Source organism: Labrus mixtus, chromosome 15, assembly GCF_963584025.1.
Source record: "Labrus mixtus chromosome 15, fLabMix1.1, whole genome shotgun sequence".
Classification (NCBI taxonomy): Eukaryota; Metazoa; Chordata; class Actinopteri; order Labriformes; family Labridae; genus Labrus; species Labrus mixtus.
In genome coordinates, this window is record NC_083626.1 from 12272468 (window position 1) to 12297284 (window position 24817).

The 24817-nt window shown below is 42.9% G+C and overlaps 1 protein-coding gene across 5 annotated transcripts in view; it reads right to left on the bottom strand.

Moving 5' to 3' along the window:
- Positions 1-24817, bottom strand: part of casz1 (castor zinc finger 1) — a 76316-nt gene that overhangs the window by 47805 nt on the left and 3694 nt on the right. For 2 of the 5 annotated variants that reach the window (XM_061057000.1, XM_061056999.1), the window contains exon 1: positions 422-632. The exons of 1 other annotated variant lie outside the window; for it this stretch is intronic. In XM_061057000.1, the coding sequence (XP_060912983.1) occupies positions 422-500 (79 nt within the window). In that variant the 5' untranslated portion in view covers positions 501-632. Of the gene's footprint in view, positions 1-421; positions 633-24817 lie in introns of those variants that run through there. 2 more of the 5 variants (XM_061057003.1, XM_061057002.1) reach the window with 1 other exon arrangement.

The following is a 24817-nucleotide window of genomic DNA, read 5'->3' on the forward strand; positions in this document are numbered from 1 at the left end:
CAAATTGAAAACGAATCAATCACATCACTACCAGTGCACTATGGCTTAAAAACATCAACATTTGTGAAGAAGACTAAAATTGCACCTGCTTTATTTCTCTCACTCAAGCGCTCTGTCCCACTGTCTCTCTCTCTCTGTCTCTCTCACACACACACACACACACACACACACACTCGCACGCACACACAAACACACACACCACATTACTACACAGGCGTGCCTGACTCATGCCAACTGCAACTAGTAGCAGACCCGTTCACCCAGCACTCAACTCCTGTGAGTGTGCGTGCACGTGTGTGCGTGCACGTGTGTGTGTGTGTCTTCGGTGTGTGTGTGTGTGCGCGTGTGTGAGTGTGCGTGTGTGAGAGGGGAGAGATAGAGTGAGAGAGATAGAGGTGGGGGGGAGGTGTGTGAGTCTTACCTGGCAGCAGACCACCCTGTGCGCACTGTCTCACCTCTCCCTCCTGCCCTGGAAGAATTCTCTCCACAAAGCAAGGCATTTTCTCCTCAACTGCTCTCTGCCAAGGCTCTGCTCTCTCTCTCCTCCTCTGTCTCCCTTTCCCTCCCTCTCTCCTTCTCACTCCTTTCCTGTTTCCCACCCTGTCCTCCTCTCTCGTTGTCTATCTCTCCTCCCTCCTTACCCTCCCCCTCCCCCCCCCTTTTCCGAGCACAGATGTCGAGGCTGTGCGAGTTTACCCACTTTACCAGTAGGGGTCCTTCATCGCCCTTCTCCACCCCACAGACACATGGGGGAACAAAACACACACACACACACGCACACACACACACACACACACACACACACACACAGGCCCCAAGAAGAGAGAGCCACTTAACGGGCGCCCTCCTGTCACTGCTACAATGAAAGCCCTGTGCTGAGCAGCACGGCTGTATGAGCTCTGTGCGTGTGCAAATGTGTGTGTGTGTGTGTGTGTGTGTGTGTGTGTGTGTGTGTGTGTGTCTGTGTGTTTGTATGAGGGAGGGAGACAGGTGTGAAGTGGGTGGTGTGCACAGGGAGCTGGCCCTCGGCCCTTTCCAGCCCTGTTCAGCGCTGTTCGGCTGGGCTTGGTCCTGGCTCCTGGCCCCTGAAGTGTATTACAGTAGCCAGGTACACACAAACACACACACACAAGGGGAATATGAACACAGATTGACTTACAGCGGGTCCCTCAGAGCAAGCAGCCAGAAGGAGAGAGAGACTGAGAGAGATTTTGGGCATTGAAAAGCATACACCCTTTCACTCATACACAATACAGACACAGACACACACTTACACAGAACAACTGCCGCTGTGTGCTACTGCTGCTGTTGACAGTGATAACATGTGCTTTGTGCCCTATGTGTGTGTGACAGAGTGCATGTGCATGCTCACAAAAAACACACACCCATACACAAACACAAACACACAGCGGATGCCTATCAGCTCTCATATTTCAGGTCTCTATTCTAGCCATTCGTTTTTTCCCTTCATTTAAAAAAAGAAAAGAGACCTCATTGACACCGGCATGTGAGATTTGAAGGTTCTTAGCTAGTGTACCGTGGGGAATTTCTAGTTTCTCTCCTACTTGTTGGGCATGCACTTTTCACATCGCAATATCAGTACAGGGGAAAATTAGCTGCCCTGCTGAAGATTGTAAAATCAGGTTTTGCCTCGGAGTAAATTAAGGAAGATCCAACAGAGTCTTAAAAAGCCTGAAATAATCTTCTGTGTGCAACAAAATTTTAACAACTGCATTACATGTAAAATGCTTAAAATCAAGTTTAAAAAAAAGAGAGAAATAAACCAGTTTGAAAATAGACCAAAGTGCATGAAGACAGCATTTGTTTTGTATTAAGCAACAAACCAATTCCAACCAATATAAATGACAAAGATTAACACCATGTGGAACTTGATCCCACATTTGTATCAAATATTGCCCAACTTTTATGACAGTTTATATTGCAGGAAAGCAGTGATCCTGATCCTGATCAGGATTTCATGCTATTAAAATATCAGAACAGGATTTATCAGGCCTTTGTATGAGGACTTGTTTTTCCATTTATTGCTGCCTGGAACAGGATAAGAGTATCTATAGGTCGCGATATCCCGGACCTGCTTTTGGTATCATTTGAACAGAGGGTGGAACACCTTTATTTGAGTCAAACAAAGCCTTCTAATGACACAAAAATAGTAGTCACTACTTGACAGACGAGGCTCCAACGCCCAAAAAGACTGCCTCCAATACGTTGACAAAGAGTAATAAAGAAAATAGGATGTTAAAAGAGCAGGATACGGATGTAGAATAAAGCCGGCAGAAAGTGTACATACTTAAAGCTGTGATAAGCTAATGAGGGCAACAGAGCTGTGCTTTTGGTTTTGATTCTTATCTCTGTTTGCATCAGTAGCAAATCTCCCTTGACAGCAAGACTGAAATCAAATACAAGTTTTTAGGCAGATGAAGGAAAGTCATTTGTATTTACAGGAAATAAGAAGGATGCACTCAATCATTATTCCCTTGCTGTGCTAACTAGAACGCAGCCCCTGCATTAGATGTTGGAGGAGCAGCACAAGGACAAGTAAAACATACCTTAAATAGACTACAAATGAAGTCACTTAACACCCACTCCCTTCCCTCGCCACCCCCTGCTCTGTCTGTCTTCAACAAAAAAAAAGCCTGTGTTTGACTATCTCCTTCTCAGGTTCATAGCTGTCTTTTGCTTTTTAAACAGGCACCTCGGTTGTCACAGTGCAGGAACGGGCGCATTCCCCTTAAATGGCTCCTTTTGACAACTGATCTGTAAATACAGCCGGATCTGCAACTTCCCCCTTTCTCTGTCTGCACTTTCTCCCTTCTCATCTTTGCTCTCCCTCCCTCTGCCCAAACTCCTGCCAGACACACACACACACACACACACACACACACACACACACACACACAAACGCACCCACTACATGAATGTGTCCCTATGACCCCCCCAATTCTATCCCCCACTCCCCAATCTCATGCACGCACGAACACACGAACCGAGACACAACCGTACACACACATTTATCCCCTCATCCCCCTCCCAACTTCCCCAACTCCATTCCCCCTGCCTCTATAAAAACACAAATATGCCATAACTCAGGCTGTGCTGCCACATAGCTTCCATCTTGCCCTGTACCGGGGAGGGGGAGGCCTCTCAGGAAGGTCACCAACAAATGGTTTTCCGATTCACTGCCCCTGAAATAATTTTGTGTATTAAAACCTGAATCTGCACTTTCTGGCCTGAAAGCTTTTCTAATTATTCCGGTGTCCTTGGGACAGACACAGATCCTTCACACGCCGGGGGAAACAAGCTATAGAGCAACCACTACAGCCACAAACACCCCTCCACCACCCTCCCTCCCCCCTCTCTCTATCCCTCCATCTCCCCACCTCCTCTCTCCTCTGCTCTGCTTTGCTCTCCTCTCCCCGCTTTACAGCCACCCCCCTCCCCAATCTGTTTTCAAAGCGTGTCTGTCCTTTATTAAATTGTTTTCTTTTCCACATTATCAGTTGCCATGGAGACCTCATCTCTCGGATTATTTGAATTTCATTATATCTATTGATTTGGGAGCATTTCATCTTTTTTATTGTTTTTCTGTCAATTTTCGAAACGAATAACCATCTAATTTGCGTCAGCGCTGATTACGTTCGTCCCTCAATAGAGGTCGGCAGCTGCGCCGGGGAAACAAATCAATGGAAAAACATCATAAAACTCGAAAGTACAATCAACCAGGATATGGGTGACATTCCGCGGTTGCTGAAACGAAGTCATCAAAAAATATATACTTTTTTTCTGCGCCTCTGCATGTGTGGGGGTGCAGTGAGGAGGACACATGTGTCTGGGCAGATATATTACTATATTTCAGCAGATAATATACTATAGTACATTTCCATACTGATAACAGCCCCACCCTGCCTGACCAAAACAGAAAATGCTTACTGTATCTTAATAATTTATGCAATTTTTGCATTTATATATAAATTTTTTAATAAGCTGCTTGGAGCAAAGTGGCCATTAACAAAACACACAGCTGTCCAATGGGCTAAGCCCAGCAGATCAATTGCGCTTTTTTATGACATGATAAAATGCTTTTAAAGCAATTTACACAAATATGGAAAAAATGACTTCATGGGCTTCATTTATTCATAAGGACGTGTATTAGGGGAAAAAAAGTCTTACAAAAGCCAGACAGGAGAGATCGTCCTGGTCCTAACTGGAACGGACTTGCTGCCCTCTCCACAAGGACATAAAGTTTCATTACTGATGCACGCAGTCAAAGGCAATTTAGCAAACACAGTGTGCAAAAGAAAACATCAGCATATTGCAAGTGTTCCTGTATTAGGCAGACCTTGCATGTTGTTTTCCAATTTTGATTCATTTTTGTGAGGGCAGGGTGTGGGGGGTGATAGATTTTTTTTTTCCTTGCCCTGCTCAGTGTCACCCTGACCCAAAGGCAAGGGGAGGTAGCCTCAGTGACAGGGACGTGTGCTTTCTGGCCCAAGAAACCAACCCAACCTGTGTGCCAGACAATGGGGCCTTACAGCAAAACAAATGTGTACACACATCTTCAGCGGTACAGTGATAAACAGCAGATGACACCCCAACTCATTCTGTGAGAAAATAGGCTCACAAATATTTCAGTGGTTATGATCATCTAGAATCTAAGTGCACGCACACACAGACACACACACATTATGCACAGGGGTATGGATGGGGGGCAGGCAGGGCCATTTGGAGGCTAATCTTGTTTCAAAGCATCCTCTCTTCATGTGCCGACAATGTGCCTGAGCCGCTCTCTACAAAATGCTGCTGTTGCTGCTGCTAAAGGCCCCATGTTTGCAACACATGTCAACATCTGACAGAGCATTACTTTTCCCCCCAACAATATTCTCCTGCTCAAGCCTCTGAAATGAGGGCGCTAACAAATTAGCTTTTTATGTTTATTTGTGTGTGGGTGTGTCAGAGGGGGGAGGAAAGAGAGCTCTCATTTTCTAAGGCACCAGTTCTCAAGACCGAAGAGAGCAGGAGAAAGAGAGAGACAAAGAGAAGAAAGAAGAAAAGAAAGAAAGACTGAATGTTTTGGAGTCACGATTCTTCTCCTGATTGCCCTAGCTGTCTCGGCGGTGCAAAACATGACCCTCCCCTCCCTCAGCCACGACAGAAACACGGGTGACTGGATAAACACTATTTTATGCAGTGACTAGATGAATCGTCAGACAGTAATTACAGTCTTCCTCTCGCCCCGACAAAACTCTACTGTACAGTCTTTTCTTTGACACCAAGCTGCAGTAGCACGTACTATAAAACTGCAGGTGTGTGACATGTTTGTCAATGCCTCACCCAACTAGATAAATATAAATATTAGACCCTGTGACAACAGTGAATTGCTCTCTGCCGCTTTCAGCGATGTGTTAATAATGTGCAGCTGAAAGAGGACTTGTTGTGTGGATGGACGATGTTATCATGTGCAGTCATACGTTGCAGGGGCTGGCTTTGTAGAGAAAGTTTGGTGATTTTTTCTGCTACCCTTGCAGTTTGCGCTTTCCTCTCCTCGATGTAACAAAAATAACACAGTTGTGTCCCAAACTAAACATTCCCACAGGGTGGCTGGTGGTGTGAAGTCTCTGACATCTCAGTCCCAATGGCTGTTTGCAAAAAAACAGATCCAAACTTTTTTTTGATGGACAAATTTCTTCTTCAGATAATTACATTTGTAATTTAGTGCTGACCTGTACTAAAAGAGTAGGAGTGAACATCAGTCAACATCCGTTACCAGTTGTTGATGAGAGCATTAAAACACAATCAGAAACTCTTTCTCTTACTCTGTACTGATTCATCCGGTCAGGCCGTGCAGTAAACCATGCTGTCCATGTCCGAGCTCTAAAAAGCACAATTACAGAGGACCTCGACTGAATAATTTAAAGAGCATAATTATTGACCTCTATCCAAATTCCTCTGAAAGGTACATTAAGATATAGCAAAGCGCTGGAGGTGGAAGTGCAACTGAGGGAGTGCGTCTCCCCAGGCCTCCCTAATGCACTCTCCTGCTGTACTCTAACTTCCTGTGGACCCCTAATGTGCCCACTGCTTGCTGGCCTGATGAAGACTACGGTTAATGAGGCCCCTGTTTCTAAAATGAAGTATCTCTAAAACCATCAACATGCATTACAATCAGGCCATCACCCCCTGCCAAACCACACGTATATACACAAACACACAACCTTGCTGCCACTGTCCCACACCAGAATATACACACTTACACATAAACCACCAGCCCCCCCGTGCAACTTTGAGTGCTGGACCAGTCTGGGGGAAGGGTGGATGACTGCACAAGAGGTTTTTTTTTCAGCAGTGGGGGGTGTTTGAGGGTTAACTGTCCCTCAGGGGGCTATCAGTGAACTGGGCAGCCGTCCCTGCTGGTGTCCCCGGTTCTCAATTGACAACCAGGCTCTGACAGATTAGCAGCTAGTCAAGAGGAATCTTTGGACCAGGACGGAATTAAAATAATCACTTTTCTCAAATTTGGCTGGATGTATGTCACTTTGAGTGCAAGGAGATTTAAAATTATCACAGGAGGATGTATTTATTTTTGCGTGTGCATTGGGGTGTTGGGTTGTTGAGACCTGGCACTCGGCTTGGGGGAGGATACAAAAGGATGAGGCCTTTTTAATTAAAAGAAAATATTTGTGTTTGCATACTATCGCAGTTTGAACCTGGAACAATTCCGGGAATTCCGGTTGTTTAAGGCTCCCTCTTTAAATTGATTTTTGATTAATCAGACTGTCTTTGCAAACATGCATTTTTACATTTTCTAATTATGCTACACATGATTTATATATATACCGTATATATAATTAGTATTTTATAAAAAAAAAAAAAAAGAGAGAGAGTTTTTATTTGTATTATTATTTTTCCTCTACATAACTAAATTTCCTTGAGGATGGACTTATTTATCAACGGGAAAACTGTCTCTGTTGTATTTCTACCAGGAAGGATAGAGGGCACTGAAATAATTAGGCGACTTCTGCAACATCCTGAATGCCAAGGACAGGTGGATTAAAGTATTAAAACAATCGCATTTCAGTCTTGAAATAGTCCTGTGCACGACTCAGCACCATGCACATCCGTTCAAGTTCAGCTGCAAGCTCCATAACGCCACAGGAGAGGGATATAAAAAAAAAAGCTCAATCCCATTAGCTACGTACGTGCATCTCAGCAGACCTGCTGGAATCATGAACAATCTCAGTGATGATTATCCCCCAAAGCTCTAGAATGATAACACATAATCAAACAGTATGGCGAAGTTCAGTACAATTCTCTGACATCGTACAGAAAGTGAGCACTGGTTTGGGTTTCCCCATTTGTGAATCTGGTGCTTCCTAAACAGAACAAAAGACGTTGTTGTAATCAGTTGCCTCTGCACCTCTGGAGACATTTAAATGCTGTCGTCCAATGAAATGCCTGAGAATTCAGCTCCCTGCTTCAGAATAAGGAAAGTATTAAAGACAAACATGTGAGACACGGTTTTATATTCAATTTTATTTGCAGTGCAACATTTCTAAGAGAGCAGTTCTTAGAAACAGTTGATTCACTCGTATATTTGATCTTCATTTTATTTAGGACTTAGGCATTCCTGACAACTCTGTGTTTATTAACTATAAAAGGGTCTTGACAGAATGAAAAAGGTAAAAACCTTCTATGACATAAGTGTTAGGATTGACACTACAACATTTTTTTAAAGAATGCTGTGAAAGAGGGGTTGAGAGTACATGTAAAATGATTTCTAAAACTCCATTAGTGAGCTTATTACTATCTTAGAGATTTTATCTTATCAGAAAGAGAACCACTTTATTTAGAGATAGCAGGATTATTTCCTCTGCATCGACCGGACAGGTCACTCAACTGAAGCATCCACTTACAAAGACCCCTATGAAGGCTTTATAACAAATAAATGAAAGTTAAAGATATATCTAAATCGCTCAAAAGAGTTGATCATAGAAACAAGGTAACAAATTGGCTGCCTTTTTATTTGATTTCGTATGTATATCTGTCATAAGGGTACACATGGGATAAGAAAAAACACTCCTTTCTCTCAGTTAACAATAATTAAGGTGAGTCTTTGATGAAATCTAAGCCTCTTAGCCCACCTCCTGCCATCTGTGGCTCCAATATTAGAGCCCGGGAAGGTTTACTCTTTCACCTTCTGGAAGGAACAGGAAAGAAGTAAGTGCTGTCTATACTAAGAGTCAGAGTACCACGGTCAATCTGCTTTCACAGTTGTGTGGTGAAGGTGGAATGAACCGTCTGTGACAGAAAACAAACAGGAAGCTGAAAGAGGCAAGAGAGAGAGACAAAAGGAGAGAGAGAGACAGAAAGAGAGAGAGAAACCTGTGCCCTTCAGTCTCCCCCAGTAAAGACGCTCTTAACCAGGTCTGACAGCTGACAGCTCCTTGGCAATTGGGGTCAGTTAAAGGAAAAGTAGCTCAAGTTTTGTTGGGGCTTTGGCTTCAGAGATGTTCAGGAGCCACTGCCCACCGCAGCATCAAAGGGGATTATAGGGACAGGGCCATCTGTTGCCAGAATAAACGTGAGCCCTTTTATGTCGCTGCCTGTATGTTTGTGTTGAGTGTGTATGTGTGCTTGTGAGTTTGTATGTGTTTATTAGAAAGTAAACAGCAAGGGAGAAAAACACTGGATCCCTCATGTCTCTGTACTTTTGACGTAAAGGGCAGCAGAGGAGAGGGGTCATCCTACAGTAGGACAAACCACCGGTTTTAATCTGGGTTTAGGGCACTAAAGGTTAATATCAGGGCAAACAGGGCTTCACTGTCACAAGGTTAAATATTGTTTTCCTGCAATCTTTGACAATGAACAGTATCCACATCTTTTCCAGTTTGTCTTGTGTAATCTAGGAAAAAACACAAAACTTTTTCTTGTTGGTATATTGGAACATAGCACCAACCTTGCTCCCTTTTCACCTTTCTAATTTGTTTAGGGTCCTGTGCCTGGCCTCCGCCAGGGAATGTTTTCTCCTCAATAGTCTGCTACCTTTTAGCTGTGCCGCCCAGTGCTTGACCTACTGCCGACGGTTATTTTCAGCACTCTAATTGTCGTTTAATCACATATCAACCTGTCAGTTAAAGAACCCTTTTTTCAAGGGGGTACATTTGCATATGTTGTAAAACTAATTCCTATCGAAAGCTCCAGTGGCTGTGAAAGCGGGGGCTCTGTCTCCCTCTTTTACTTTCACACCCGCGTACACAGTTAAGCACAAGCGGGAGAGGGAGAGAGAGAGAGTAAGACACATGTGCACATGCACACACACAGAACAGTCTACTGTATCGCACCTTAACAGACAAAAACACACATAGGCAAACGCCATACCAGATATTCTCGATTCAGGTGGTTTTATCACATTTGTTAACAGTGTGTGGTGACACGTAACGTGTTAGAATAGGGACAGCGACAAGAGTGATTCAGAGCTAATGTACTCGTGCGAGCCAAAGCAAAGGTGACAGTGAATGTATAGTGTTATAAAGGAATCAATTAGAGTTAATAATGTATCACTCTTCCAAATGTTACATTCACTTGTTCACACTTAGATAAAGCTACTGCAAAATAGGTTGTGCCGGGTTTGCCTAGCAGACTACACTACATTTACATTATCACCCTTATACATCGAGAAGCCATGTTCCGCTTGAGTGGTGGAGGCAGAGTAGGGGGGAGTGAGAATCATGTTTTTTCGGGCCCAAGGAATGCCAGTCCTCTGGAGATCTCCCCCTCTAATTACAGAGCGGGGAAAGAAAGCTCTTTGTTCCACCTTTTATTACATTAATTGATAAAACGGAGCTCGGGTTGGAGCCATCTTAAGAGAGGGGTGTAGGAGGGGATAGGGCTGGGGGTGAACCAAGAGGGATCCTTTGGGCAGATGAAGGTGGGAGACAGGTTTACCAAACCGTGGTCCTATTTTCAGAGGACTCCTAATCCTGTTAGAGGCCCCGATGGTGGCGCTCTGCTTTCCCAGAGGCCCCGGCGGCTGCAGAATTGGGAATGGTGGAGGCAGGGGCAGACAACGGTATGGTGGGTGAGAGTCTCGGCAGCATTGTCTGGGCCCAGGCCTTAATTAACTGTCTCTTCAGGGGGCACTGAGGGCCACACTGAGACCCTATGTCACAAACGCCAGCAAGCAATGAGAAGCTTTGAGAGGAAGTGGCATCTTACACACTGTGGACGGGTTGGGAACCCCATGGACATTTAATATGGACCCCATACAGCTCAAAGCCATACAGTTGTCGCAGGACATTAGCAAGGGTATTTTATGGCTGGTTATTAGCTTAGCACAAATGCACAGGTGGTTGATATTTTTTTATATTACTGACCTTCTTCTTTTAATCTTTTAAAGACATTAGCAAAAAAATCTGAAATCAGTATTACTTGTGAAAAAAAGTACATATTATTATGTTTCTAAATTTAAAGGACAATAAGTTCCATTTCTATTTGAGCAGGATTGGCCAAGCCTATTTGTCAGTGGATAAGTAGCTGTAACAGGCTTTGCCATGGCTGTAATCTGCTTCTGCTTGTTTAGGCTACCTTCAGACAACAGAAGCTGAGGAGTGCTGGTACGGTGGCCAAACGGAGTCTGAATATGTTACAGTGGCAATTAAACATGTTGGTGTTTGCGCACGCACACAACGGTGTCAGAGGTGCTAAGCCGGGCCAAACATGCCTCATTGAAATGTCCATCTTTAAGCCACCCAAGTTCCTCATCGCCCCCGCCCTCTGACAACCAAGATGCTTCAAGACTGTCAAAAGCATTTTCCACAAAGCTGAGGAGAGGGCAAGGGGAAAAAAAGGGACCTGCCACTGTCACATGCATACTTGCGCGTGCACACACACACTTGCAAGGCTGTCAGGTAAATTAGATCTGAAAGCTGACAATTTCTGACCATATTTCCTTGATTATTTCGAACAAATGCACACCAGCCGCTCTAAGGAGATTAAAGTGACATAAAAGTCCCGAGTGGGAGGAGGGAGGGCAGAGAATCCAGGTCACCCCCATTTGTCCCCCTGCCTGACAGCAGCTATATCGCTATCCAATCCAATAAAAGTCCCCCCCTCCTTTTGCTTTAATTAATTTTACAGCTAGCTTGCTTAATTACTTTCAATCAAAATCCTCTTGCCATCACAAAATTAGAAATGGTTCAACTCCATTAGTCTAAATTCTTCATTTACATACACAAAGACTGTCAGCTCTTGCTAAGCAAACGGCCTCCTGCTTGATGAGATTGTTTTTTTTCACACACTCTATCACTCTCTCACTTACACACATGCACACGACTGTGGTGTTAATTTTTTTGAAAGGAGAAAAGTAGCATAAAATTATTTGATCCCTTTACTTAAGACATTCTCTCCCTCATCAGGGTTCAGGTGAGCTGTGGTGCACATCAACAAAGGTAATAGAGAGTTGAGTGTGCATCTACAACTGTCCAAATTGATTACATCCACAACTCTCTTTTGAAAGAAAACTGCTCGTCCATAAACAATGCAGCACATAACAGGACTGCATAAAAAGGATGAACTGCATGTGTAGGTCGGATCATATAAATTAAGCTAACTAGTTCATCCCTAGATTCCCCCCCCCCCCCCAAACCAGTAGACAAGGTGCAGATAACTCTGTAACAAATTGTGCTGATGCAAATCTGGCTCCTTTGAGGCAGGGTGTCAGTAGTCCTGACTAGACTGTTAAATCTAGCGACACACTACCGCTGGTCGGCTGCTGTGAGCAAAGCAAAGACTTTTTCAGAGGGTTTAGGGCCCATGCCCTGCCGCCTGATCACTTCGACTTGGCACACAGACATCCTCTCCATCACACACACTGCCTAAGGCCTCCACATCATCAAGAATTAAGGACATGCAGATAGGGTTTGTGCATTGACCAAAGTGAAAACCCAGGCACACAAGCACAGTACTGCATGCGCATGAACACACACATATACACTTCACACACACTGGTAGTGCCATAATTAGGTCTCGAGATGAGGGCATTAAACTGGTATAATGCACTCACTGCTGGAGCACACTACCACAAAATATATCTACACTAAACCTACATGAACATCAGTGACGCCCTCCTTTATTTCTCTTTTCACACAAAGGTCCAGTGCCAAACCACACAACACAACAGCCTTTGATCTGCAGTGTAAGGAACCTCTAACAGTAGCTGTCCTTATATAAAGGGGTTGTGTGGGGAAAGAAATAACATTTTGTTTCATCTTCTGATGTTGGTCAAATTCATCTCATAGAAGTTGCCATGGACTGGCGCAAGAAAAAAAAAGCCATCCTCTATGCTGCCCACTGGATACAATCCAGGTCTGACCTGGCCCCTTTACTCAGTGTCTGCAATCACTGGTTTCCCTTGCCCTCTTTAACCAGTCCCCATTAACACTGTTAATTATCCAAATCCATCATTCTTGGGGTAAATGAAGACTGCCTCTTTAATTCAATTTAATAGGATCATTTTCCAACTCACGTTCACTTTAGCCCCAGCTGCCCGCCCACTTGTCCCCCACTGTGTCTCCCCCCACTGTATCTTGACTCTCCTTTGGTTGTATCTTCCATGGTCTGGCTCTCTCTTGGTAAAAGGGGAGGGTGATGAGGGCTAAGGCTTGGTGGCAGCAACGGGCCGCCACACTGTTGATCTCCCATGTCTTGTCTTGGCTCGGCTGGTGGCGAGCAGCAGTACGGGTCTCCCAGTCTGCTGTGCACACTGCCAGCCTGCAACACACACACTTACTCACACACAAGCTCACAGTACAAGTCATGCTCACCGGGGCTTAGCTAATCCTGTCACATCAGGCCACATTGGCTGAATTGAGGCCTTTAGCAGCTACCTCCCCTTCCCCAACCACCTCCTCCATTCACCTCAACACTTTGCGACCACTCCTTCAACGACTCCTCTTTCTCTCGCTCCCTTACCTCCTTGTTCATTTCACAAGGTCATGGGTGGCTGACTCAGTGCAGCACGCGAGTGCTGAGACAGGACCGCTGACGAATCCCTGTTTTCCAGCCTTGAAGTAGACTTAATCTTATTTATTTTATTTAACACACAAAACTAGTTAATACCGTCATAAAGAATTAATAATTACATGAAAAACACTTAACCCCAACTTGGTAACTAGTTTTGCAAAGTTGATTGCAAGGCTGCAGTTTAGCTTCATATCAAACTTTGGGAATCACATTTTTCTCTATTGACTACTGTAACGGTGAGAGATTCACATGCATGTCACACCTATGTTTATAAAATATACAGGTGTCATTTTGTCTTTTCTTGGCTGTAGTGTGTCATAGTGGTATCTGTATCAAAACACATATTTCATTCTACATGCTTGGCTGTGGAAACTGGATACGCCTGCCCTTTAATCTGAATTTCAATCTATGAAAACAACTATCAAGAATAACTGAGGCTTTTTTTTTTTCCGTACAAGGAACTGTCTGTGACGAGTGAGGCTTTCCCTACAGAAATGTTTTTGAAATAAATAGACTATTACTTGAAATAAAGCCATGACTGCATAGTACAATGTGAAAGTGCTGTCCTTCAAATTCTCTGAAGAATGTGTTAAATATTAGCTCTCTTTATCCCATTATTCAGTGTGAGGGTTAATTTGCCCCCATTTCCACACTACACCCCCTCCCTTCCCCCCTGACTAAACACACTCAAATCCACACATACGCATGCACACCCAAGCACACACAGCGTTCCCTTTACATTTTTTCCCAGACTTTCATTGTTTAGCCATTTGAGACAGACTCTGGGAGAGTTTCAAATGGTTTTAGCCATGATTTAATTTGGTTTGTTAAAGGGTGATGTCAGCACAATGGGAGACGAGCCTCTAAATCCACTACATTCACCCAAAATGCCCAGATGAGATAATCATTGGTGACGTCTACGAAAACACTTATTATATTTGCCCATCGCTTGGCTGAAGCTGTTAAAACTCATCAGCGTTATTCCCTTCTTTTTCTCTCTGAAAGAAAAAAAATAAGCTCAACTTATAGTCAAAACTGTCACCCCTTTTAAAGAGACAGTGCAACATTGTTGTGTCGGTAGATGGAGTTTATAAATGGAAAAAGACAGTGCAGAGGGCTATCGGGTGTTTATTCAATACTCATTTTGTTTGCACCCAATACTAATTAAATGAAACACGCAAGAACTTTTTAATTGTTTTTACAGAGATCAACTGTTTCAAGGGACTGGAAAAGCATTGCACCTACAGTAGTTTTACATTTACTCTGCAAAAGTAAGTTCTAATAACAGGCTAGTCTCACATACTAAAATATGTGTATGCGGCCAGCATGTCCCTTAACTTGTCCACACAATTTAAAAGAGCTTTGGGCTGACAAGGCAGCTGAGGAGATAAGAAATGGATCAACGTGAGCCTTTCTCATGGCTTAATTTATTTTAAATCCAAGCCCTATTTACACACCGCACACCGGCAGGCCTTGTCAGCTCTAACTAGCATTGAGATATTTAAAACCATTAATGCTGTACAGCGGCAGCCTGACCGTGTATGACACAGGCTGTCGCTGTATGAAACAAAGCCAGATCTCTGACTGTCACAGGTTCCACTTTCTAACACAGCATGGCTACAAAAGCCGTAAAATGCAAGTTTTACTTTACAATTGTACAAAAACTGACAACTGCAAAACCCTTGTAAATGTCAGAAAAAAGTGTCAATCAACTTCCAGAGCATGCCCAGGCCAAATTCAGTGTATCTTTAGCGGAGAGGCATGCCTCTTAGATGCAGGGGTCAGAACATGAAATACACAGGCTCTCCGCCTCCCGACAGTATCCTTATGGATCAGCAGTGGTAGCCATGTTGACCCGCCCGGTTATTAAAGGGGCTAATCTGTTCAACATGTCAATGTTAGCACTTTTAGCTGCGATTAATAAAAGACGACCCCAAGAGTGCTGTGTGTGCTTTTTCAGTGCCCCAGGTTGTTTTCATTTGGTTTGTATTTTTAGTGTTTTTTGCTGTTTGGTAATTCAACAGTCCTCTTATCCCCTATTAGCATAAACAGTGTAAATTATTAACTTTGTTAAAAGAATTATAATAGACCCTGAAACCTAAGCTCTGTGGAGGCTTTGTGTGTTTTTCCCTTTCTGCCACTGGCAAAGAGGCACAATGGCATTGCAGATATCATTAAAGCAAATGTAACTTTATATTTTATAGATACGGAACAATGTGCACGTGATGCCTGACTTTGGGGCCATTTATGTGATGCTTAAAACGTATGGCCCAGTGGCTTTCACAGGCTGGTAGTAATAGAACTGCTCTCTAACAGACTTGCTTTCTAAGTGCCTGGTGCTGTGCCTTAATTTGTAATCTAGTCAAACCAATTGTCCGCTAGCTAAAAAGGTCACTGAGACAATAGACTACACAGCCTCTCGCAATGTAGAGAAAGCCCAGGGTGTCTTTTGTAGCTTTTTAACCAAAGATGTAATTAAGACACCTTTATCTTCAGGGGTTAGGGCACCAACAAGAGTCTGCTGCAGAAACAAGATGAGATTCACATAACTGGAAATAGAAGTGTACTGCAAAGTAAGGCACTGCATTTGGTTAGAGGTGAAAAGCAACCGTCTGCACATCAAGATGTCACCACTAAGGACATTTTCAACGTTTACCTGCTCTTGCAGTCAGTGTGTGATTTTATACATTGTGACCGTCGACTGTGTTGAGGAAAGCTTGTTGGGAAAAACTGAGTGATGCAAAGCAACACAGGAGAGGCAGAGGGGGGGACTTAAAGGACGTGATTTATCTGGGCTTGATTGCGTGTTAATCGAGGTTACGTGTATTAAGTGGAATCTAATTGGAACAGACACTGGCAGTCTGACAGATCGACATGATGCAGATGGATTGAGGGGGGAGAAAGGGGGAGCATTGGAGAGAAGGGGAAGGAAGAGAGAATTGGAGAGAGGAGTCGAGGAGGCAAGGTAGGTAAGAGGCAAACGAAACGCATCATTTTGTTACGAGGACGTGGTCATACAGAAAGAGTTTTATGATGCCCAACATTAGAATAAACCACCAGAGCCTCTTAACACTGTTAAATGACAAGAAAGAAGTCTCAGCCACTAGGCTCGTCTCACGTGCGTCTAATGATTGGCGGCTGATGAGACATGTAACCCCTCTAAAGGAGGACACACACGGGCGAGATTGTGAGTGACAGGGCACAGCACCGGAGTCCCGTCCACCCCCCCCCCCCCCCCCCCCCCCCCCACCCACCCCCACAAACATTCATTATTGGAAAAGAGGGGAAAAACAACCCTCCAAAAACACACGAGGTAAAGAGGCCAATTGACAGCTGCTGGAAAATTCTCACCTCGGAGAGGGGACGAGCAAGTGTTCTACTGGTCCTTCTGACTCTCTGCTCCTCCTGGCAGGCAACAACTGTTGTGAGGGCCCTCTCCTCTCCCAAAATCTGAGGTATTTAGCCTGTGTGCTGAATGACCCTTTCAAATGTTACCAGAGTAGCAGACCGTAAAAAAATGACCACCTGTTAAGGCCAAGCAACTGCTAACTTGAAACTAATATACCAAAGACTCTATGGACAAATAAGGAGAACACAGTTTGTAGAAAAGGTTCAAAGAGGACAATCTTCGATTTAAAGTTGAAAATATGGTGCAGCATAGACCTAATTTCTGTGTTGACAATGCTTTGAATTGGTGTGGCTGTAATTGGTAATAATGAGGAAGACAAAGTGTGAGTGACACAAACGGCCCCAAAGAAGAAAAAGCCCAAGAGCAAAAAAACAACTGTCACAGTGCCATTGTCAAAAATCTGGGTTAAAAATACAGAAGTCAAAACGAAAGGGTCAATTCTGTCTGGCACAGATGGATGTTCAAAGGTATTTAAACAATTACTGATCAATTGTGTACAAAAGAGAGAAGAGAGCTAAAGAGAGAAATAGTGGAATCATGGCATTATTTAGGGGAGATTTGCAGGATACTGCAGCACTTGAAACTTCACTCATCAACACAAAATGCCCAAATTGTTTCCGACATGATCCCGTCATAGCGCGGAGACAGAGGAGTTGCTTCGGTCATCTGTTGATTTGATCCATTATGACTGTTACACTAATGGCATTAATAAGGGCAAAATTGCTATTTTGAAACACAGAATTTTCTTCCTCTGCATTTTGCTATTGCCTTTCTCCACATCCTTCAATTTAGCCCACTGTGTGAATTAATGTGTGTAGTGTATGTGTGTAGAAGGGGGGGGGGTTCTTTGCCCCCACCATCTAATGGCTATAAGGTCATCTCTATTTTCCAGGCTTGGTGTACACTGTCATTGGATTGCAACATTTTGCATGGTTTGAAAACAACAACGTGAGCTCTGAAATATGACTCCCTGCTATTTTCAATGGATTGACCACAATGTTCTATTCACCAGATGTCCCTGATAAAATACACTAGCCTAATTTACAACTGTCTCAATACATTTTGAAGAAACTTCTATGTTTTTCTATTCAGTTTTGAAAACTAAATAATAAAGAAAAATGGACACCACTGTGTTATCCTGAATACATGTGGAACCTGTTTCTGAGGGAAGTTGTTAAAAATCCAAGTGCATTAAATTTGTCCTTGCCCAGAAGTTTAATTTACTCTTAGCTTATAGTATCAGCACATTGAATGTGTCTGCAAGTTTCCTGTGTACTTGTGCTGAATGGGAGAATATGTTTGTATGTTCAGCCCTCATCAGCCTCTAACATTGAGAGGAATGACACTGTGATCAAGGACATGAATTGCTCATTGATTTTTAGGGGCCAGCTTAACTATCCATTCCAATTGATTTTTAGCTTTGCTGGGTGTGCGAGTTATGGCAGTTTTAATGTATCATCTGTATGTGTACTCATCACCCACTGCAACAGGATTTACAATAGTGTGTGGAAAATTAATATACAACCCTGTGTGCAAATGTAGGACAAGGACTTTTCTGTTCTTTTCTTTTTCTATTACACATATCAGAGATGGACCCATAAAAGCTCTCATATCTTCTATCAGGGTCAAAAAAAAAAAGAAATACCTTTAACATGCTTTTTATATCTTCAGCATTATCTGCCTCTGTAAATGATCTATTGTGAATAAAGTGAATTGTTTTTTCTCTTGATGTATTCATGAAAAATAAAACCAAAGCAAGTGAATGAACTGTAATCCCCTTTAATGCTAAGCAGTGTCATTCAGAGTGTGCATTTCAGTCTGAAGTATCACGTAGCTAAGCTAACCAGAAAATTGTAGAAAAATTTCAAGAGGGCTGTGGTTGCCACAAACCACCATTGGAATAAACATTTATGAGTATGTTGCCATTATAACTCATATTACTCATCAATTAACAATTCATATAAACTATTAATTATCAATGGTTTGATGATGTAAGAGACAAAGTCAGAGCAATTTGATCCAAAAGGCTGTCTAAAGTCATCTGTCAGGTAGAAAGTCATTAAAATAGGGGCTCGTTTTCCTGCACGAAGCTTAGGTTTCACTGAGGCACGGATACATTTCTATTCTTCAGCAAAAGGCTGTGCTCTCATATGATATCATCTCCTTCAGAACATTACACTCAATACCTTGTCTTTTGTGTTTTTTTCCAATTGAAATGGCCTTTTTTTCCAAATGGTTTGGTTGAAGCGTTCCTCTATGGGAGGTAACTGCCTTTTGTTCAATGAAAAGGACTGCATAAAGAACACTTTACTCTATCCTTTTAAAAAAACAAGGCTGCTTAATTAATGTTTTACAAGTGCTGCTGTATTCTTAGTAAAAAAAAAAAAAAGCCTCTATCAAAGCCGGCAGGTTCAGATTACGTACGCTAATTGAAATTCTGAATTTCTAAGCCAACTCCTTTTTTCCCTGCTCTTGCTCTTTCTCCCTGCGCACACAATAAAGCCTAGTGTTTTGTAGTCCACAAATGACATCAAATCATCTAAGTAATATGGGCTTTTCTTTTTTTCCTGTATTCTCATGTTCTGCTAGTGGGTTCATGAGACAGCTTAATAAAGAAGTAAATGCTTGGGGAAGCCTGAGAGCCTACTGTATGTGTGTGTGTGTGTGTGTGTGTGTGTGTGTGTGTGTGCATGCGCACTCTTGCTCTCGTGTTTTACCTCCACCAGAGACCTCGAAGCATAAGGCAAAAGCAAAGACTGGTTCCACACTCAAGCAGATTTTCCCAAAGAATAAAGGAAGAATAAAGCCAATGAACAAAAGAGTATGATTAATACCGAAACCAAAGCCAAAACTGAGAGACTTATCTCATGGGTTGACATTGATAGAGCCTGTATTAATACAGTGTGAGCTAAATGAATACAGCATAATTTACAGGTTATACACGGATTAGGTGCTGGAGGAAGGTGACTGTGTGAACAGCTGCAGGTGTGGAAGCAGCGCAGATGAGGCCGAGTTTGGACAACCATTGCAGACAGCAAATGGCACAATGGAGGAAACATGGGTTTCTACGCATTGGTGACAATGATCTGACATGAAGTTGGAGATTGGATCAACTTGGATATGAAACAAAATCTTCTTAGCTCAGCTCATAGTCTGAATATACAAACAAAGTGAAAATGTTTCAAACTTTCCTACCGTCATTCTTTATCATGCAAGGAGGCTGAAGTAGGCAATTAAATAAATTACAAATTTTTAAAAAAAGTCAATCTTTATAACCTTTGTTCTGAGTTAATCATTACAGGGAAAGAAAACTGCCTCTCTTCTACCCTCTTTTATATTTACCCAAACTCCCTCCTTTCAACGAGGTATTATTTTATTGGCTTGTTTTGCAAGCATTATAACTTTGCATTCTTCTCCCAAGGTCAGTTTCTAGTGTGCCACGAGGAGTATTTACACATGGGGCTTTTCAGGTCAGTTCCATTGTATTTACATCAAATAATTTTTGATAAGGGATGTAAAAGAACTATAAACCTAACATCATAAACGGGAGAGGTGTAGCTGAAATAAGGACAAAAGATCAACGGCTGAATTTTTCCTTATCTTGGACACGTTGATATTTTTGAGTCAACTCTCTTCACTCCCTCCCATATAACCCCCCCCCCCCCCCCCCCCCCCCCCTCGCTTCTCTCCTTCCCTCTTGCAAAGAGCTGAGTAGAAGCGCCGACTTGTTAGATTTAGTCCAATGGCTTCCCAGTGCGGCCAGCAAGCAAGCTCTTGTTTCATAGAGAAGTACCTCCCCTGTTATCTCCCCAGCACTATAATCACTTAACAAAGACTTGGGCATTTGCACAAATTAAAACATCAATAATGCATAAGTGCTTTTCAGTTTTGAGCTGTAGTGTCCCTGTATTGGGATGAAATACCCCGTCTACCAGTGGAAAAACTCTGTTCGCCATCTTCTGTCCCACAAACGACTTAAAGAAGCCACAGCCCCACTTTGAGCAACAACCCCCCCTTTCTCTTGGAGTTGAGGCTGAAGCTGTGGTGAATATTTGGGATCTGCTTTGGTAACGGGACAAAATGGCTGGGCTCAGTGGGATGCGGAAGTTGTTTTAACGCAAGAGGCAGTAAGTGGTGGTGGTGCATCAAGGCAAACAGGCAACACCCTTGAGTGGCGCAGCGTGCCATCCCTCCATAAACAACACCACCGCCGTGTCCCCGACATTTATGATTTGTGGTCAGAATGGCAACACAGGCCTGATTCCAATCCAAGTCTGCATGTTTGCCCTATCCTTACATGGCTAAATCTGCCCCACCAAGTCTCTTATTTTCCCAGATGAAAACACCAGATGGTTCATATGGTTGTCAGTGAGCTTTGCTTGAAACAAGTCATATGAGAATATAACACTTGGAGGAGAAGGGAAGGGCAGGGGAATCATGGGAAAGAAACTAAGTGACACTTTGAGACCAGGATGCTGTTCAGGCTACTGTTTCATTTGAGAAAATCAAACCTCTTTCATATTTATTACTATAAGTGTGAATATGAAGTGTTTTGCGCTGACTATGGAGGTTGGAGAAGTAAAGTATTATTATTTGACTAGTAAATCCATGACAAGTACCGTTCCAACACCAACAGGGGATGAGGCTTCCTATACAGATGGCCTCAAGGACAATTAGCAGCAATGATTGGTTGCCACATAAAAGAGGAAAATTCTATTTGCTTCTGCACTTGCTGATGATCACAGACCAAATGCCTCTGACAATACTAAGGATGGCAGCTTTAAAGTGAAATGTTAAATGTAAATGCTGATTAAAATGACACACAACAGGAAAATGATGTTTCTCAAGGTGCAGAAAATACAGAAAGGTAGAATTTAAAATCAGATACAAACACAGCATTATCACAATGCAGAAAGAGATGAGACAAACCGCACAGAGATCTAAAATATTATCTCTTCAATCATATCCTTTTCCCTAGATATCTTCATTTCCCCCTCCCTTCTCTGTCAGTTAGTCTGGCAAACAATCCCCTTGTTAGCAAACTGTTAAGACAGCCGCTTGGTACACAAATTGCGCTCGACCAAGCGAATTTGTTTTGCAAGGGTGACCTGTTTAATCATCTCATTTTCTTTGGCGGACATTTATTCATCTGGTTTCCACGGTTACAGAGAACATTAAGGGGCTACAGTAATAAGGCTGGAGAGTCAAACAGGTAATAAAAAAATTAACGCCATTTTCCAGCAGCCGAGGACAGTGGGTGAAATGAATCAAGGGAGAGGGGAGAGAAGCAGTGGGGGGAAGGGGGGTGGGCTGAAGGGGGGGCTCCAATATTGTCCAAACAATAAGCCTTAGCGGTTATTTTACTCTGTAGATCAGCTGGTGCTGTTATGGACATGACACTTTGGGCACAGAGCAGGAGAGATAAAGCTTTTAAAGTGGCCCTGCTCCTTTTTTTATTGTCATTTAGTGATTACATATCAGAACAATTAAAAGTTAGCCTGAGATATCTATTAACTTTGCTCTTTTTTATTTCTCCTGTGCTTTAGACGGAAGATTATTTGAACTCCTGGCAATGCAACGTGTCAATAACATGCGAGGGACAACATGACACTTAAATGCCCTGGTGAGAAATGTTTCACAGTCCTCCCAAGTTCAATCATATTTTCTAATATTGTCTTTTGAACAACTTAGCGAAGGAAAAAAATAAAGCTGTAGAAAACACATCTCATCTTTCTCATGCATAAAAATAATAGACCTGCACACCAATTCACAGAGTCCAACATGCCAAATATAGAAAATTCCGACACAATAGGGGGAACAGGTGCTGAGGGCCTGCAGAAAGTGACGAAGCCAAAGAGCCGGGTCGCTGCTGAATGCCAAATAAGGTAGTGAGACACGTTGCACCCAGGCATAAAACAAGCTACTAAAGTGCGGTTTTCTACGTCTGATAACTGTCACTGAATCCTCCACCAACTGTCTTCCCAAAAATATTTCCCTATCTTCAAAAAATAGTCAGGACTGTTTTAGACTTGAATAAGGCCAAACAGGAGAAAACAAGCAACAAATTTTATGTATTACTCATTTCTCCACTCCTTCCAAAAGTATTTTCTAATTTGACAGCAGGGCTTTGGCACGCCTAAAATATGCACAAACGTTCTAAACCTAACCCTTAATCATTGAAATCGTCTGGTTTAACCTGTATTTGGGCATTTTACAACTCTGCCAACACCTGTCCCCCACCCTTGAGAAAAACAAACTAAAATTGAATTCTTTCATTGTTTGCTGTCGTGTTACTTGTATATACGTTCCGGGGGCGGCTCTGGAGTGACTGAGGTCGGCGAGGGAAGCACAACTGATGGCAAACGTGTCTCAGGAGAGGGAGGGAGAAAGAGATGTCAGCCGACCTGGCTTCTCACACACACACACACACACACACACACACACACACACACACACACACACACACACAAACACAGAAGAGTGGGGTATGCGCTATAACATCAAACACAAACTGCTCACGTGTCCCAGGCAGCAACCCCCCCCCCCCCCACACACACACACACACACACCCACACACACACGCACACACACAAGCCCGTTGAATCCAACTCTTGTCATACATGTGGGGTGAAATCACAAAAAGGGGATAGAGAAAGGACAGCAGCAAGAAAAGAAAAAGGCTAAGCTGTGGCTTTGGGACTACCAACTGTTCTGCTAACAGCCTCCTAACAGGTGTGGGCTCCAGAACCATGTAATCCTATCAAGTTACCGAGTAAGAAAAGGGAAAGAAATCCGGCAAACTGCAAACTCCGGAGTGCTTCCCCGTCTCCCCCTCTCCCCCTACTCTTCTGTATCTTTCTCCCTCTTTTTTTCTGTCTCTATCGGCAGTGACAGAAATGAACAGCTGGGCTTCAGATTTATCATGTACAGACAGTAATTATTGCCGCTGCTGCCTGCTACTGACCCAACTGAATATAATGTCACATGAAAAAACACATGGCAGAAGGGGGACCTGAAGTTGAGGTGTTCTCTGTGTGTGTGTGTGTGTGTGTGTGTGTGTGTGTGTGTGTGTGTGTGTGTGTGTGTGTGTGTGCTTGACAGAGGAGAGAGAGGAGGACAGTGTTTAAACGTCACTACGTTGCTGTTTGCAGTCAATTACGGAGGAGGACAGGGGTATTGGCTCTGTAACTCCGCAGAGCAAACATTTTCTCGCTTACAGTGAAGGTGACTGAAAAATTAGGCGACTTGTTTGTTTGTGACATGCTTTTTCCTTTCATCTTATCAAAAATAAAAGTCAAAGTACAGCCGGGGCTGGATTCCTGTCAAACAGAAAGTGACAGAGAAATGAAACTTTTATGTGTTTAGAAAGGCGGTGAAGTGAGAGTCAGGTTTTTTTTATTATTACATTTTTTTTTAAAAAAAACAAGTCAAAGCCACTGAATTTGAACCACACATCGGGTCTCCATCAACCCTGCCTGACCCCACTTGCTGTATTTGTTCGAGAGATAAGAGGGTCAGAAGATAAACTACCAATTTGTTACCCGTGTCAATCACTATCCTGTTTTCAAATAGTTAACCCTGCATCCGCTGCTTTAATACACATCCAGCTGAAAGTATGAAAGTTGTCTGATTCACAGCGTGCCCACTAACCTACGTACGGACTGGTTCACACCTTAAAGACCCTCTGCCACATTTAAAAGGATTAGTCCCCACATTTTGTGCAGGCTTAATCTCTCTTTCAGCTGGCCTAATAAGTGTGTTTCGATAAGCGAAGCATGCAAATTCATTCATGGCCAGTGGAGACCACGCTTTCAGACAAACGAACAAAGTCTTCCACTCTGCTAATTACCTCTTCATTTCCCCCTCTTATATAGCATATCAACGACTTAAGATTATTCTTCCTCCTTACTTTGCATGAAATTTTAATTTCATATAAAAGATTAGGAAATCAAGTCAAGGAAAAAAAAAAAAAAAGCACCGGAAGCTTCTCTCTTGACTCTGCACATAAGAATACATGACACGGCAAATTCAGCTGTGAGATTAAAGGCAGGAGTTCATTGCGGCTGGTTACGCTGAGAGAAAACGGGGAAGAAATATGAGGGAAAGACTTTTTCCTTCTTCCAAAAAATAAAACATGATAAAACTTTTCTTTCCAATGAATGGTATAATTCATAATTAATTGTCGTCCTTTTTTTCCGATGGTGTGATTATAAAGACAACTTTACGGTTTCAATTTCCTTGAATTTTGGTGGAGAGCAGAGTTTAAACAAACACGCGTTATCTGTGATAATAAAAACTTAGCCTGTTATATTTTATATAATAAAGGCAATGAAGACCCAAGGTGCAACCTGTTTATCATTCCGGAATATTTCT